This window comes from Melanostigma gelatinosum, assembly GCF_949748355.1.
Source record: "Melanostigma gelatinosum genome assembly, chromosome: 20".
NCBI classification, from domain to species: domain Eukaryota; kingdom Metazoa; phylum Chordata; class Actinopteri; order Perciformes; family Zoarcidae; genus Melanostigma; species Melanostigma gelatinosum.
In genome coordinates, this window is record NC_136653.1 from 17,076,834 (window position 1) to 17,091,475 (window position 14,642).

The 14,642-nt window shown below is 48.8% G+C and overlaps 1 protein-coding gene across 1 annotated transcript in view; it reads left to right on the forward strand.

Annotated features, from left to right (window-relative positions):
* gli3 (GLI family zinc finger 3) overlaps positions 1–14,642 on the forward strand; it is an 85,568-nt gene that overhangs the window by 25,234 nt on the left and 45,692 nt on the right. The window contains exon 3 of the mRNA XM_079292267.1: positions 6,398–6,637. Coding sequence (XP_079148393.1) covers positions 6,398–6,637 — 240 coding nt within the window. The remainder of the gene's footprint in view (positions 1–6,397; positions 6,638–14,642) is intronic.

Sequence of the window (14,642 nt, forward strand, 5' to 3'; positions counted from 1 at the left end):
CCTGATTCAACCTGTAATGTAGACATTCAGCAGAAGGCATTAGACTGAGACTAATATAGAGTTATGGATGCAAATTTACTCCCAGCACCTGTAATATGTAATACTCTATAGTTCAATGTGTTTGGCTAGGGTGGGTTCTCTCGGTTTTGTTCCACTCCATGACGGCGTTTGTGACACCCGTAGATAAAGATGTTCAAAAATGACCTGGAAATGTTATGATGGCGTTCACACTTAAACCGCATTTCCAAAGTTTGCCTGCTTGGTGTTGTTCAAACACTGCTCCTTTCCTGAGCTGCATAGCAGGTGTGAGAATAGATCAGCAGCAGAATTAGACAGACAGATCTGAACATCCACAGTCCTAATCACCACGAGAGAGAGAGAGAGAGAGAGAGAGAGAGAGAGAGAGAGAGAGAGAGAGAGAGAGAGAGAGAGAGAGAGAGAGAGAGAGAGAGAGAGAGTCCACTCTGGACTTAGTCGTTCACCAGTCATTGATAAAGTGCTTAGCAGCAGGAAAATTAATGAATCCGGCCCGACTGGGAGAGGGGGTTTTGGGGTTGAAGGGGAGGGAGAGGAAGAGGAGGAGGGCTGGTGTGCAGGGGGGGGGGGGGGGGGGGGGGTAATCCTGTTCCAGCTAAATGGCTGATCCCTCTCATTCCTTAGATATCAAATGTCAAGAGTTAAATTAGCCTGCTAGCCTCAGATAGGAGTTAACATGCTTTTAAATGGGGCGGGGCGCTGCGATGGCGGGCAGGTGCCTTTGACGTGTCTAATTATCCAGCTCCCAGTAAGTGCAGGCTAACTATCTTAATGGGGGCCTCTATGCCTCAACGCAGCGCACAGTTATGCACTTAACACAGGGACCAGAATGTGTGACTGCACATTTTTTTACACAAGCACAAAACACATCGTTTACATGAAAGCATTTAGGGAACAAATGCAACATAGATGTCAAGTTTGAACTGTTTAAAGTTTCTATACCGTAAGGTGGGAAACATCAACAGTGGCATTTTGGATCGTTTTTGATGTGCTTGAAATTGCTGTATTATTTTTTCTATTTTATCCAAACTGTTGGCTCCGTGTTTCTTTGCTTTGGCTGGATATCCATTTCTCTTGGCGAGCCGTTCCTAATCTGAGTGCCACAGACTTGGTCCGGATCACTCTGGTGTCAGAAGTGGGATTCCAATGCTGAGGCCCAGTGGAAAGCTGGCCCACTCTGGTCTGGTGGGCATTGTGCCCAGATTCACCCTAAAAGACCCACTATCCCAATCGGACATAGTTCTGCCCTAGTCTGCCCCAGCACACAATCATTTTACATTGTTACAGAGGACAGTATACATAACTAACAGGTTATGGCTGATCATAGCTGGCTTGTGACTATCTGAAGCAATGCTCATACAGTCTATAAGCCAATCAGAGCACTGAATGGCATTTTTACGCTTTGAAGCCTTGATCAAATGCGTCTCTTGGTGTTTGATTCCTCAAAGAATGCAGGCCAAGGTGCCCTTTGAGTGAAAAACCTTAAAAGCTATAACTATCCATGGTCAAAAACGCATCAGTGTGCTTTCAGCTCTCTCACTGCAATCCTCATTGCTCCCTCACAATGTGGCCCTGATGAAATGGTAGTGGGGTTTCGGGCTGCTCTATGGTGGGCCTGCGCCCCTGATGGGTGAATAAGGGGTAGCTGGGGGCAGGCGGAGGCCTGGCACGATACAACCCTGCTGTGAGGCTGATTTGAGGTGAGCGCAGGGAAGAAGGAAGGCGCCAAGCAGGCTTTGATTTGCCCCTCCTCAGCCCCGGGGCCTGGAGGCCGGGATGGCGAGATGCTGAGCTCTGGGTGCGTCCCAGCAGACCCCTGGCGGCAGAGCGAGCAGGCTGGGACTGCGGGCTGTGGAGCAGGGGGTTGGGGCGTGGGCTGCCGAGAGCCAAATTGAGATGTGGGAGTCGTCGAAATTTGCCTCGATGAATATTGAAGAGGGCATATGCGGGCGCTGTGTGGGAAATCAGCCGCTGACAATAGACTGCTAACCAGGAGAGGGAACATCCTGACCTGCCCATGCCTCTCTCTGCAATTCGTCCAAACATCAGTCACTTGCTGATGGTTAAATAATGTACCACCACGGATTCACTCTCCAGAGACCGAATCAAACATGAGCACAAAGTTAAAGGGAGTGAACTCTGTGTATGCTGAAGTTCTCCAGAGCTCCGTCAAATAGTTTGACTGGGGATTGCTAACGACCCAGCCCACAGAATTCAGGCTGATGACCTGATTCTGCCTTCTGACATTCAGAAGATTTGTTCGTCAAGGAGTTTCTCGAATGTCACCCTTTTTAGGCAGATTTGGGAAGCTCCATTAGGACTTGCCTTCACATAATGCAGAGCTGAACTCTGTTGTGGGGAAGGTTACCCATCTCCAAGTGGCTCCGAGCACCGTCGGCCAAGGAGTTGATCAGAAAAAAAATACCTCACACAATTGCAGTAATCCCCCGTGCTCTTGTTGTGTTGGGGTTTGGTGGAGTTTGAGCGCTCTCCCGCTCCCTCGCCTTTCAGCCTGCGCTAATCGTGAATGATTCCCTCTGTCTATAGCGCCAATGCCAGCGCCGGTGAATCAGGTACATAAGCCTAAGCCGCTTGGAGAGGTGCTCTTATTAAACTCTAGCCAGCTGCTGGAATTTTTCTTCCCCCTCTCATTGTTAATTGGGGAGTCTTGAGTCTTTCCCGGGAGTTGATTTGCAAGAGAAAGAAAAAAAAGGAGCAAGAGATTATTGCACAGGAGGAGAGGAGCTTTGAAGAAGTGTTTTGTGATTTCACTGTATATCCTCCTCTCCTCCTTGTTCGCTCTCCATGCGCTCCCCAGCCAAAACCTGTTTGTGCCACTGACAACGGTGCTTTGAGAAGTTCGAAGGTGGAACACAGCATATGTCTGGCTTTGGCTCAGAGGTACAACAACACCTCCTCTGATGTTCAGGCTTTTAGGAAAGGCGGCGAGGAGGGGAAAGAGTTGCAACGTGCAATGGCCCTTTGTGCATCCTTGAAACATACATCCCGCAAGTTTAGAGAGTCTGACTGACTGAGTGCAGGCCGGAGGGCAAATCGGATGCTTGAGAGACAAGGACAGTCAGGCATGAGGAGGAACAGCAACCGCTGCCTCTTGAAAATACCTTCAGCAACAACAAGCCAAGGGTTTTGTTTCACTTTTCACTTCTTTGAATTGCCTTGGCACCCTTAACTTTAGCCCCCCCCCCGTCCCAGAGCCCAACTCTCAGAGGAATTGGCCCCACTCCATATCTCATTATCTCTTTTTAAATTTCATTTTGCATCCACGCGCTCTTTTACGCCGCCATATTAAAGGCCATGCGTAGGTTTTTTCTGAAGGTATTTGCAGTCTTACAATAGAGACCCTAGACAAGGGGAAAAGAGGGAGAAACCTGGGCTTCAGGATTTAATGAGTGGCTTGCTGGGGGTGAAAGAAGGATAGAAAGCAAGTGGGGTAGAGCAAGAGAGTGCATTTGTAGAGGGTTGGAGAGAGAGAGAGAGAGGAGAAAGAGTAGTAAGGGAGGAAGAATGCAGGAATGGTGCACCAGGTACCATAATAGTGGCAGAGAAAGCTCCTGAAATACTAGAGCTGGGGCGTGTGCTCTGATCAGGATGGCAGTGAGCACAATTACCTTCTTTTCAAATCCTTCAGTGACACTGCGGGAAGAAGGAGGACTTTGAAACTTGAAAGGCAGGAGCCTGCTTTCAACCTCAAACGCGAGCAGGAAAGGGCTCTGAAATTTGTTCAGTGCTCCCCATCCACCATTAGCTTGTTTCTTCCTCTCGCCTCCAGGCATTTAAGCGCTTTTTGAAAAGATGTTAAGAAATTCAATCACCATAGAGAGAGAGCGGGATGGTTTTTTTTTTTTTTTGAGAGGCATGCTTTCCTCTGGTCCACAGAGGACCGGCCTGCTGCTTTTGTATTGGGCTGAATAGACCTGCAAACTGGTGGAGGAGTGGATGCCGCAACCATGGGAAAAGAGAAGAAAATAAAAGAGGAATGAAAAATGAGGGAGGGAAAAAGGGAAAGGGGTCTGTTGGGCTGATGGTCAGAGTTAGAGGAGTGTTGCATGGTTGAACTTTTCAAAGTTGCATGTGTTTACCTGCGTCTGCCCTGTCTTCATTAGCCCTTCTTTTTTTTTGACATGTAAGGATACAAAAAGTTTCCACCGGCAGGTACAGAATAGAAACATCACTCGAGATTTCTGGTTCTCTTTTACCAGTCCGAGGAGTCGATTGACCCTTGTGCTGGCTGAGTGTTTGTTTAATCATTTAAGGTGTTGTAAACTGAAGTAATGAAGCCCCTTAAGGTGGTATATTGTAGAATGATGAACCCCCTCTGTGGTGACTGGAGGGGGATGGTGGGACTGTGACACTGCTGTGATTGAACTATTAGTCGCTTGACCTCCCTTGGAGGAGCGAGACGTATCTAAATAGCAGTGGGGGTCAGTGGAGAAGGAGTGGAAAGAAAGGAAGAACAAGAGGGAAAGAGAGTGAACTGGAAAAAAATAAAATCGTGAAAAAATAAGAATACATAGTGTGTCTTTCAAAGTAAGCAGTTGAGTCTCCTTAGTAGCTTTTTGTTTCGTAAATTCTGCAGAAAATGTTTTAATGCCCAGTGGCCTCCTAAATGCTACGCTATCAGAGGCCCCAGGGATGAATCTATTCATACAACATCAAATATCTGTATAAGGGTAAGAAAAGGAGCTCATAAAAATGGACACAGTGTTTTACTTTCCCACATAATGCCAGATCTTCTGGATGTGAAAGAGTACGCGGTGGAAGCGTGTGCTACACACAGCTACATGCTCCACCCTTAGCGGCGCTCGCTCCCAGCATAGTTTACCGTCTCGACTTCTTCCAATCCATGTCGGGAGATGAACCCAATTTCGAAATCCCTTTATGTTAATATTGCGCTTTTGCAAGAGCAGACCTATTAATCCAGCTTTAACCGTATAAGTGCCATTATTCCCTTAATAAGATCACTGGCTGCGCAGTATAGGATTAAATACTTATATCATAACTGACACTGTCATTTCCTGCGGATGAGAGTGGCTTGCCTCTCTGGCTGTCAGTTCCGCGTTAAGAATCCTTGAATCTGCTGCCAGTGCTGCGCATGAGGCACGGCTGCCCCAACGCCGGTAATGGATGTGGGAGAGTGAGGGGAATAAAAGCGGGACCCGTGGGTTGCTCGCTCTTCTTCGCCTCTCTCAATCTCATTCTCTCTCCCTGCGCCTCTCTCTTAACCTCCCCCTTTCTGATCGCTTCTCTTCTTCTCTGAAGTGCTACAGCGTCATGGCGGCCCTCTTCAGCGCTTAAGGTAGTGCTCTTTAATCTGGCCCCCTCCTCTGTTCTTAATTGGCAGTTGGATGCTGTTGGGCTGCAGTGCGTAGGGGAGCCTTGCACCGCTCGCCGGCTAATACGGCAGAACCTCTGGCGCCGGCACAGCGGCATTTTGCCAGGTTCTCAGTGATATTCAGGCGGGAGTCAAGGCCTGAATAGAGACTCGATCGAGTAAAGCGCCTCACTCTGCAAATGATCGAAGTGAAGAGCACAACACATTCAAAGGCATTTGTAGCCTTCATCAGTACATGCTCTGCCAGTTTCTGAGTTAGTCTATATCGTATCCTACTACAGAAAAGACTAATACCAGGTCAGGAGGCTAGCTGACCTTTATGCATGTCAGTTCAGAGTTCAGGCCAAGGGTCAAGGGTCATGTCTTTCTGGTGGAGATCAGCCCTTGAACTCAACTCCACATTTATCCTCTTTACCCAGCATGCCAGGAAGCTTTCTCCTGAGACCCCACTCCTCCTAATTTTGCCGTCAGAGTAAGAGATTTAGTTTGAGAACAGAGAGAGAGAGAGAGAGTGGGGAGAAGGAGAAAATGAAGGAGGGAGGGGTTCATAAACCCATGACGCTGGTTAATGGCCAGCTTGGAATGCAGACTGAAAGCCTGCGTTGCCTCCTCCATGGGAATCCATTTTTTCATCCATAATATCCATTTGCTCATTCACCGTCTGCCTCTGAACTCCCACATCTGGCGCCGCGGACGGCAAAACCCATAATACCCAGTAGGTTTTAAGCATACAAAGCTGATCTCCAGCTCCTCCATTCACCTGCCTTCTACGTGAGCTGACCTCACCATGTGTACGGGTGTTCAGAACATGCTTGTCTTTGGCTATGTGTGTGTGTGTGTGTGAAACAGGAAGTGAGTGAGATTCTCACATCTGCTTCTCCCAACTTTTATTCTTCAAATATATCTGCAGCTCATTGTTTTAACATCAGATTCCCTTCCTCTCTCTCTCTCTCTCTCTCTCTCTCTCTCTCTCTCTCTCTCTCTCTCTCTCTCGCTCATCCCTTGCAGAGGACGAGAGTTCAGGCACGCCTTACCACCGCGAGAGGCGCAACGCCATCAGCTCCCAGGCGCCCCGCGGCCCAGACAGGAGCGTGAGCGAGGAGCCCTCCACCTCCACAGAAGACCGGCCCTCCCTGCTCAAGAAGGAGCTGCACGGGGCCCTGCCCCACCTGATTGAACATGCCCTGCCGTACCGCGGCACTCTGTTCGCTATGGACCCCCGCAACGCATACCTAGACCCACACTATCGTAAGTCCACTAGCCACAAAATAGTAGGTATTATACGTCTTTAAAGTGGAAAACTTGTAGATTTTGTTCAGAAAAGAAAGTACACAAGGCCAAGTTTGTGTTTTTACTGTAGGCGAGAGGCAGGACTGCCAGATGCTTGATTAAGTCTGACAGATTAGCCTCTCTTGCGCTCACTCTACACACACACACACACACCTTTGTGAACACATGCACGCACACTTGTCTTGTTTTGTGCCTGGGAAGTTAGTATGGGGAACGGCCAGCGTAGCTTCTTAATTCCCTCATTAGGGGCCTGTCTGAACACAGTGCTCTGCTTTCCCTCATCAACACACACTTCAAAGCCCCAAAGCAGCGCCGCGTCAAACCTCACCACCCCCTACTCTCTCTCTCTCTGGGACTCAGAGAGAGAGAGAGAGAGAGAGAGAGAGACTAATGGAGATGAAGCCTGAGAGATTGAGGTGAAGGGAGAGATGTGGCTTGAGTAAGATACCGAAGATAATTTGGAAAAGAAAGGTGAGATAGACAATAGGAGTTCGATGAAAGCGAAGCTGCGTGTGTGTATGTGGAAAGAGAGAACAGGAGATAGATGATTGGGGAGTAAGAGGCTGATTAGGAGGTTAATTCAGCGGCCACTGTAGCCAGGACTTAGCCTGCAGACAAGGATTTGATGTGATAGCTTGTTTAGTTTGGTTAAATTGGTTCTGAATTGGGGCAGACAGAGTGGGACAGAGCGATTTTAATCCAGTGGCAGTAATGAAAAGTCCATTAGACCCCAACAGTATCTTGTAACTCTATTTATTCAGCCAGTTCATTAGCGACTGCTCCCTCGTGCTTGGGTGCCTGGGAGTCACCAAGGTGCCTCTTTAAGGGAAAGGTTACTCAAAACCAGTGCTGTGGACAGAGCCCTCGAGGGCAGAACATTACTGCCCATTACATCCTGACCTAACTCAGCAACACTGCCACTTTTCATTTTGTGTGTGTGTGTGTGTGGGTATGTGTGAAGGAGCTCTGGAGGTTCCAGACCACTGAAGCCTCGGGGTAGGAGTGGGGGAGCGAGGGGGGTCACTCTGAGGCTTGGGGTCATGCGGAAAAGTCACAGTCTGAAATGGAGAGTTCAAAAGCAGCAGGAAAAGTCAAAAGGGCCGTGGAGCTTCAAGAGGCTTTCTTTGTGAGGCTGCGACGACTTGCAATCATACGCGGCAGAGTGGAGCAGAGCACAGCGATGCTCGCTGAGAAGCTGCAGGCATGATGAACACAGATTGTATCCTCCTTCTGCACTGATTCTTCCACATTTGAATGTAAAAGTAGGAAGTGTTCGTGCTGGGATAAAAAGTCGATCAACTTATCTGCAATCATTTTATTTTATTTAGCAAAAAATGCCAAACATTTGCAAGTTGCAGCTTCTTAATATACGATAATTTGCTGCTTTTCCCTTTTTGATATCATGAATTGAATATCTTAAGGTTTTCAGGTATTGGTCACACAAAACAAGCAGCCTCAAGTTGAGGCTTTTGATTTTTTATAACCATTTCATAGACAAAGTTATTGATAAATTAATTGAAAAATTGTTGTCAGAATAATCAATAAAAAAGACAATTGTTAGTTGCGGCCCTAACGAAACGCTAACAACAGTTAAGACTTGATTTGCTTTAAGGAGAAATAACACCAACAAAGAAGAAAATAACAGTGAAAAACACAAAGTCCGAAAGGCTTCGAGTGTTTTTCATTGATGTCAATTCTCTGATCCGGACTCTGCTCAGGAAGACTTATGATCTGAGATGAGAACATTGCTGTGTGAAACACCTCCTCATGGCCCCAGGTGTTAAGGACATGGGGTGTCCCTAAAGGCGGCGGCCCCGTTCTGTCTGATTGAACCCAGCACCAGAGCTCAATCCCCACGAGCTCCAGCGGTCTGAGGGTCAGCAGAACCAAAGGGTTCCCCTAAAAACCTCCACTTCCCCCTCCCCCCCTCCCTTAGCGGCTTTGAACCAGAAGCCTGTAGTGTCTGTCGCCACTCCTGCGCCACAAGGTGTAAAAAGCCACCGGCTCCTGTTGTGGTGTCTGGTTCCATACGCATGTGAGCACACACACACACACACACACACACAGCCCTTACTCCACCAGCGGTAGTCCCTCTCCATGAGGGCTTTGTCACCTCCGAAATTCATCCCAGGTGTCTGCATCTGTGTGTGTGTGTTTGTGATGGAGAGCGGGCCCTAAGCCTTTGTGCTGTGCTTGCATAGTGCGCCACGCCACGCAGCAGACAGCCAGGTAAATCCGATTACTCTTAGCGCTGGTGTGTGTCAGTGCTTAATGTGCCTAAATGCGACGGCACCTGGAGCTTCCCCACACCTGGTCGCTGGGTCGTTAGCGTGGTGGGCGAGGCTCTGGGAGGCGTAGGAGTCTGAACAACGAGGAGAGAGCAAAAAGGGGTTTATCTTCCGGGGGCCCCTGCTCTGCTAAATCTCTGCTATTCACCCAGACTTGTGATCTCCCACTCCTCTCACGTCCGCGGCCTAAGACTGTGTTTACTCTGGTTCTTACACCCACTTCAGTGCAGAAAGGAAGAGGCGCTAAGGAAACATCGCCCCTATTGTTAGCATTAGCTAATTGTGGTGATGCCTGAGCCTTAGCCGCTTTTCTTGGGCAAACACTGGATAAGAGTCCACACATCCTTCTTACCACAACACTAATACACGGGGCTTTGCTGTGGGAGAAGAAGAAAGGATTGAGATGCGGATTAATGAGGGAGAAGTCTTCTTTTTTTTTTTTTTTAAGATCTTAATTGTGTAGAAGTGTGAATGGGATGCGTGGCGCCGACATCTGTTTGCATTGTGCGCTGATTAGCCGGTCAGTGGTCCTGCAGCAACAGTGAGCCCACTTGCTGGCAGAGCATCTCTGCTTCCTCCGAAGGGGATCTTCTTCTTTAAAGTGCTTCTTTCTTAAACACTTGCCCTTCTTTGTCAGACGACACACATCCGCGGAGGGACTTAAAGCGCAGCCTTTTTCCAATGGCTTTCTTGCAAATGTTAAAAACGGCTCTCAGAATGCTTATTGAAATGAAGGCAACGGGAGGAAAGTGAATTTGCCGAGCTTTAGAGACAATGCTTAAGTATATTGGCGCAGAAGTGACATAAGTTTTGTGGCTGCACTGCATCTGTGACACAGTGAATGATTGTAGACACAACCCATTAAGTGTCTCCAGGCTTTGATGGCTGCCTATCAGCCCGATAGTCTTTGGGTTAGCTCCTTAAAAATAATCTAACCCAGATCTGTGCTGCCAGGGCCTAATCCCCACACCAAAGCCTTTGCTGTCCTTCACTGATCTCAGAAACCATGCCTGCTAAGCTACAGGCAGTGGAGGTATGGATCTCTTGGCTGAAGGATTCCTTCACATGCATCACTGTAACCCTGCTCTCTGAGCCTGGCAGAAGGTGACTGCGACCTGGATCATACTGGCCCTGTGTCCTGGGAAAGCTAGCGGGAACACTGAGCCACAGCGCCAAACCAGTCCTGGGGTTTTATGATGTGGATGGGGGGTGTCCAGTCACAGGGGTTAAACTCTAAACTGCTGTGCAGGGCTGATCTCAGGCCTACTGGGCCGTAGCACGCGAGCCGTTGCCCCGGCGTCGGTCTGTCTGCCTCAATATCAAAATGCAGCTGACCACTGAACTGAGTGAGCTAGCTGTCACCAAACTGAACGTGATCCGCACAACAATGGCCTCTCCACGCTCCGCACTTAATTACAGTGCTCGGTCTTTCACTTCATATGGACTGGACCTTTCCATATGTCTTGAAAGAGCAGGAGCGGCAAAGAGAGCAAAAAAAAAAAAAAGAGCAATTATGAAATGTGTGTGTGTTAGACAAAAGTCACAACAGAGCACTCTTCTGAAATTGCAGTGAAAGAGCAAACTTTATGGCATCTTGTTGGTTTAAACATGACAAGTGCTGGCTGGGATACAGGTTCAAACACCCCCCCCCCCCCCCAAAAAAAACTGGGGAGTACAGAGGAGAGCCTGGGGTGAGAAGACACGCGCCTGTTTCAAGGGTAAGTGTTTGTCTTTGTGATTGTTTCAACATTGGCTTTTAGAGCGCGGTGGCACGATGTCGTCCCCCAGCGGCGTGCCGGCACAGAGAAGCCCGGGGCACACTGCAGGCAACGGAGAGGGATCCCTTCTACCCACCTCCTTTCATCAAGAAAGAACAACATGGGCCTGCGCTCTGCTGTGGCCCCTTGGTCCAGCGCACCAGGGATAATCAGATGATCCCCTTTTATACAGCTTATTAGAGGCATCTCATGCTGTAAGATAGGCCATATTCTCACATGCATGTGCCCCTTTGTAGCACATGATGATTTAAGGGGGGTTAAGCAGAGTTTGAAGTGCCGCGAAAAAAACCCCCATCTTAGGGTCATGTGGTGCCCTCGCCACAAAGCCGATGCGTGTGAACGCAATGTCTCCGAATGATGGCAGTTCTTATTAACAATGACAAGATTAAATGTGAAGGGGCTAAGAAGAATTAAGAAGAATTTCCAGAGAACTTAAGATGTTCAAAGAGGAATACTCAGCATTTCTTGGTATCGTCGTCTCAACATCTGTCAGTGTGTTTTACTTCCTTTCAAATGAGATTGGTTCATCAGTGGAGTCACAGAGGCGAGCAGGAACAATAGCACTTTCCTGATGTTGTGAAGGCTTAAAATGAAGAGTTGCTGCATCTTGTCCACCCAACAGGAGAATCCACTGCAGCAAACGCCACGGGCAACAATAACATTAAGCACGGTACTTAACAAAACAACAAGACGGAAAGCTCATGGGGGCGTTCGCTGCTCAAGTTACCCGGTATAGTCTCCAGTATTATTTGTATTTGCATTCCTCTCACATAGTGGCCAAAGATAAGCGCCCTCATCCCTTCAGCCAACAACCCGTATCTTGCCCCCGTCTCTGGAGGGTCGCGGGTATATATTGTTCTACACGGAGAGGAGGCTGATGAACACAGTGTAATTAAAATGTTTCTAGCCGCCTGGTGAAAATGTAAGATATCGCTGGAGAAAAGAGAAAGGAGTCAGGGCTGAGTCTGAGGGTAGAAGTGAGACAGAGGGGTAGGAAAGAGAGAAGAGCCAGAGAGAGTGGAGAAGAAGGAGGTGGAGGAGGGGGGTGTAACAAAGCAGAAAATGAAGAGAGACATAAAAGAATGGTAGCTCAAGGAGGTCAGGCCCATCACAGGCTTTAGTGTTGCCTTTAAAGATGCCTGGGACAGGTGGCAGCTCCAGACAATCTCGCACCACAGAGCAGCATCCTCTCTGGAGGAGATAAGGGATTCCTCCATCCAGGCGCCCTCATCTCCCTCCTCCTCCCACCTCTCCTTCACTCACTCTCTCTCCACCTCCCTCGTGCCCACACCCGCCTCCCCTTCCTCCCGTCTCTGGGTCCTTCCAGACACTGCCGCTTTGAAGTGGCTCAGTGTGAGCGGGCAGCTGTAGGCCACGGGGCTGCAGCAGCGCTGCTGGGCCACTGGGCCGGCGGACCGTTGGGAGCCGACTCGAGCGCGGCTCAATCAGTGGGGCCCGGCACTTTCAGGTCTCATTAAAGCGCTCCGGCAGGGTTAATCCTCTTTAAGGTTTACACGGGCCCCAGTTTGTCTCTCTGCCCAGGCTGGGGGAACCCCTGGGCGCCACCTGCGTGACAAAGACTCAAATCACTGTGACACAAGTTCCCTCCGTATGTTGCCGCTCTCCTCCACTAGACTTGTATGTACTCCTCTCCCTTCCCTCTTCCTCCCGCTCGCCTTCCCCTGTGCATTCGGCCTCTTCTTCCCTTGATAGTACCTAGGCCTGGTTGTTAGTCTTTTAGGATTATTTGGGTGTAATGTGTTGACAGGGGTGCAGTAAATGGATTACAACTTTGTCCTTGTTTTGGGGATGCTGCGAGGAGGCAGAGGGGAGAGATCAGGAGGATGCGCTTTGAATAATGAGCGAGGCAAAGAAAAAGAGATGGAGACAGCGAGCAGGATTAACGGAAAGAATTAGGAAGACGATGCAAGAGTGAGAGAGAGAGAGAGAGAGAGAGAGAGAGAGAGAGAGAGAGAGAGAGAGAGAGAGAGGGTGAAAGAGAGGCGAAGGTGACTGCAACGCAAGAGCGCCGAGATTGGAAAGAGGGAGAGAATCAGAGAGTTCTAGCTGTTGTTGCACTCACAAGACCTAATTGGTCCAGAAGCACGGAGCTCTGTCTGGCCCTGCAGAGTCCAGCAGCCATTCGTCTGATCGCTGTGACACTGGGCTTTGTCTTTGCTCCGTGACACACAGTTTCCTCCATTAGCCCAAATAATGGCCACGTACCTCTAGAGGCCTGCACAGACTTTGTCTAATGCCTGAATGGGTTTTAGTGGAAGATAGAGGAATAGACTTACAGTACAGGGGGAAAATACCATTTGAATGTCAAACATATTAAAAAGGAACGCGCTGGAGGTTTTGAATGCATCACCATTTTCCGACGGTGAAATCCTGGATGCCCTTGAATGCACCACTTTTTTTTTAAACGAGCCCCTTCTGTTAACCACATTACCATGTGATGATACGCACTTCTGACATAAAAATAAAGGTGACAAAACACTCGCTGTGATGGATTACCAATCTTAACCAAGCCGATATTCATAGCACACATGATGAATAGAGAGCAACTTGAGGCTGCAAGGGGATTTTTTGTGAAGAAAATGACATAAAAACGACCGGCTTTGGTCAGCGGCCTCTCAGCACGATTCAAAATTGAGAAGCTGTCCGGTTTCCCCAAGCAGCCCAGAGTGTTATTATGATGCAGGTGTATTAGCCTCACAGTCACTATCACGCAGCCACATGCAGTTTCAGTGTCACCTTCTTGGCCTAGAGAGGAGCGGTGACACGGGGCTATGGAGGGCCAGTCTGTCATGCGGTAGCCTGATACAGCTGTGGCAATCATGAACACTGTCACTGATACCACCGTGGCTCATAAATAGGGGTTGTAGTAAATCCGAATAATTTATCATACATTTATGACACGGGCAAAAAACAGATTGTGGAAAAATTGCTTTTTTTTTTTGGGTGACCCCAATCCCTAAATATAGATCTCAAAAAGGATCAAAACCTGAAGCGGCCTTAGAATACATCACACAGCGGGGAGCTGAAGCAAAATAAATGTAGCAGAGTCCCGGTGAGTTAACCTGAGGTTTAAATCAACTCCCTTCTCTCTGAGAGGTATCATTGTTTGGAGAGGAGGAGATAGACAGATGTGAGAGATAAAGAGAGGGAAGGGGGAAAGAGGTGTAGCGGCGTGTTTCAGCTACTAAACTGCTGTGTAAATCTCTCCCGAGCTGGGTGGGGGAGAGGAGGGTGGAGGGTGGGGTAGGGTAGAGAGAGGGTGCTGGAGCGAGGTTGGGGGGGGCAACGCACAGCGCTTTGTTCTGCTCCCCAGCTTATCCCAATCTGGAGGAATTCACCAAATGTAGGCGATAGATTGGCGCTCCGCGGAGGCCTCGTGAAATAACCTTCACTCCCTGATTCACACTGGGATACATGGGGAGGAAGGGAGGCGGGGACGGGGAAGGAAAAAAAAGGGGGGTATAGCTGGGGTTGGGTGGTGCTGGGGGGCCCCTGGAAGAGCAGTGTGCGTGCTTAGCTCCACTCTGCAGCAAGGCGAGGGTCCTCGTGCTGGCGTGCAATTTGTTAACTCGGCTTGCTAAATGTCTTGCAGATGCCGGAGCTCCATTTAGATATTTGTGTGACTTATGGAGAAGGGAAGGGAGCAAAATGCTTGGAGCACAGCCTACTTCCTGGTCGCTGAAATCAAGGCTTCTTACTGTGTGTTATTTCAGATAAATGTCCCGCGAATGGACACTGACATTCTCGGGGATACACATCTGTAAACCTTTAGATAAAGCTTGGCAGGGAATCGTTGCGGGTCAAGTGGATGCATATGAGCAGAAGTGGACGATTGGAAAATGATGCTGAAGTTAACTTTGGCACAAAGATGGAGAT